The sequence below is a fragment of the Lipophrys pholis genome (genome assembly GCF_963383615.2).
Source record: "Lipophrys pholis genome assembly, chromosome: 2".
NCBI classification, from domain to species: domain Eukaryota; kingdom Metazoa; phylum Chordata; class Actinopteri; order Blenniiformes; family Blenniidae; genus Lipophrys; species Lipophrys pholis.
The window spans coordinates 4,379,661-4,382,114 of NC_137636.1; the positions used below are offsets into that span (position 1 = coordinate 4,379,661).

Consider the following 2,454-nt stretch of genomic DNA (forward strand, 5'->3'; position numbering starts at 1 on the left):
GATTATAGAGCATCGTCCTTCTTTAACATTCAGATTATAGAGCATCTTCCACCCACGAACGTCATTTGAATTTGAGTGAATCAAGTGATTTGATTGACAGCTCAAGTCACATCCAGAGTCACTTTCTTTCTTCAATGACTATCGAGTTGTTATTTCAAATCCTCCACTGAAACAGCGGTTGAGAAACTTGCACTTTAGAAATAATGCAGAAACATTTAAGGTCGAGAACATTTTTATTATCACACATAAGCAAATACAAACGTGATGTTTTTAGACTCACACGAACCAGTTTGAACGAATCTTCTTCTCTTTTATTTACAAGCTATTGTCACTTTTGAATTAATCCAGCTCTGATATTCACACAGTATATTTACACTGTCACCACATGCAGGTCACATTATCTGTATTTACAGTGACACAAGAATGGAAACGTCTTGTTCTGGTTCTGGTGCGCTCCAGTGCGCAGGAGAGTGCCACGCGCAATTGCACACTGACAGTGAAGATGTTCCTCAGGTGGAGATTTACAATTAACGGCCACTGTGGTTGTTTCAGAAACCTTTACGCACGGAGTTAGTAGCAACTCTGTATGTGTGGTCCCTTCACTTCATGAGCTCTCCACTTTACGCACGGCCTCACACAGAGTGTCGCCTGGCGGCGGCTCCCTGCGCGCGCTCGCCGCGCTACCTCCTGCGGACCAGACCCCTGAGCTTGTCCCTGAACTCCCTCCTCATCAGGCAGTAGATGACGGGGTTCAGACAGCTGTTGGCGTGCGCCAGGCACACGGTCAGGGGGAACACGTACGTGTGCACCACGTAGTAAGCTTTGTCCCAGTGCGCCGCGTTGAGTTTGACCAGCACGCTCCACAGGGTGATGGCGTGGTTCGGCATCCAGCACAAGAAGAAGGACAGCACCACGATGGTGACGGACTTGGTGACCTGTGACCCCCGCTTGGGGTTTCTGGTTTTCATGCTCCGGCTGCGCACGAAGCGCAGCAGCTTGACGTAGCTGATGGTCACGATGGCCATGGGCAGCACGAAGCCCACGGTGATCTTCTGGATGTGGTACACCGCCAGCCAGTACTGTCCGCCCGGGAACCGCAGCAGGCACAGCTTCTCTCCCGTCACAGAGCTGACGGTGGAGAAGATGGAGGTGGGCGCGGTGGCCAGAGTGGCCAGAGTCCAGATGGCTGCGCACACGCACTTGGTGGAGCAGGAGCTGCGCGCACTGCTGCTCTTCAGAGCCGAGGACACGGAGCAGTAGCGCGTCACGCTCATGGCGGTGAGGAAGAAGACGCTGGCGTACATGTTCATGACGGTGACAGACGGGATGATCTTACACATGGCGTCTCCAAACGGCCAGCTGAAGTCCAGCGCGGTGTCCACGGCCCAGAAGGGCAGCGTGAGCACGAACTGCAGGTCCGTCACCGCCAGGTTGAGCACGAAGAAGTTCACCCGGGACTTCCTGCGCTCCTCCTTCACCCTGATGAAGAAGAGCACCAGCAGGTTCCCCACCAGCCCCGCGGCGCACACCGCAGAGTACACCAGGCAGATGAGGAACCGGAGGACTGGACTCCCGTCCGCCGTCACGTCGATGTCCTCCAGACGGCTGAAGAGGTCCGACTCGATCAGAGAGCCGTTCACACACACGCTCTCGTTGTCGTCCGTCATGGTGTCACCAGGAGAAGCATCTTCACCCTCCTCATCACTCCTCACAGCCCGAACCGGGGGTGGGGTCAAGCATCTGGCGCGATGGCACCGTCGATCCGTGCGTAACGGACCATGCTCAGAGCGCGCGCCTCCAGCGTCATTCCATCCAGCCCAGAAACCCTCGTGTCACAGATCAGGTGGTAACAATTTTATATTTACACATTTATGATGCGTGCAGCGTCCTGTGGCGGCCAGAAAAACTCCCGTTGGAGTTCACAACGCGCGCGTAACGGACTTTGTCTCACAGAGAGGAGGGAACGTTTAGCACGAGTCTCTGCTGCCACCCAATGGTCACATCGGAAAACTGCATGTTGAATGACCCCCCCCCCACACACACACACACACCGAGCCAACGTACTAAATGTCTCCAATAAAATGACAAAACAATTCCATTAAAAATACCTGTGCGAGAAGTTTAAGCAGCAAAAAAAAAAGTTATAAGCATGATAGTTTTCATTTAAAGAGACAGTGATATGTATACTTTATATTTCTTGAACCTAAAGTGTTGCCATATGTATTTCTGTTAGAGCGCACATAATCGAAGGCGTCAAAATAGATATTTAAGATTGAAGGAAACAATCTGCTCCTCCTGGTCAGATTTGTGTGATTAAACAGTTTCAGTATTTGTAATAAAAGGACCAATTTTGAGAAACGTACTCTATAAATCAATAGAAGTGGCCCGACAGTGAGACGACGGAGCAGATCTGTGAGTTTCAGACTGTTTTAGTAAAAGAATGAGGAAGACCAA

General features: G+C 51.3%; 1 protein-coding gene across 1 annotated transcript; it reads right to left on the reverse strand.

Moving 5' to 3' along the window:
• Nucleotides 1–223: 223 nt before the first annotated feature.
• Nucleotides 224–1,701, reverse strand: rxfp3.3a1 (relaxin family peptide receptor 3.3a1). The gene has a single exon (XM_080458472.1). It carries the CDS (start codon nucleotides 1,665–1,667, stop codon nucleotides 681–683), a length of 987 nt encoding a protein of 328 aa, XP_080314598.1. The 5' UTR covers nucleotides 1,668–1,701; the 3' UTR covers nucleotides 224–680.
• Between the last annotated feature and the right edge of the window lie 753 nt (nucleotides 1,702–2,454).

Coding starts and splice junctions, on each gene's coding strand:
- rxfp3.3a1 (XM_080458472.1), bottom strand. CDS start 1,667: ATGACGGACGACAACGAGAGCGTGTGTGTGAACGGCTCTCTGATCGAG.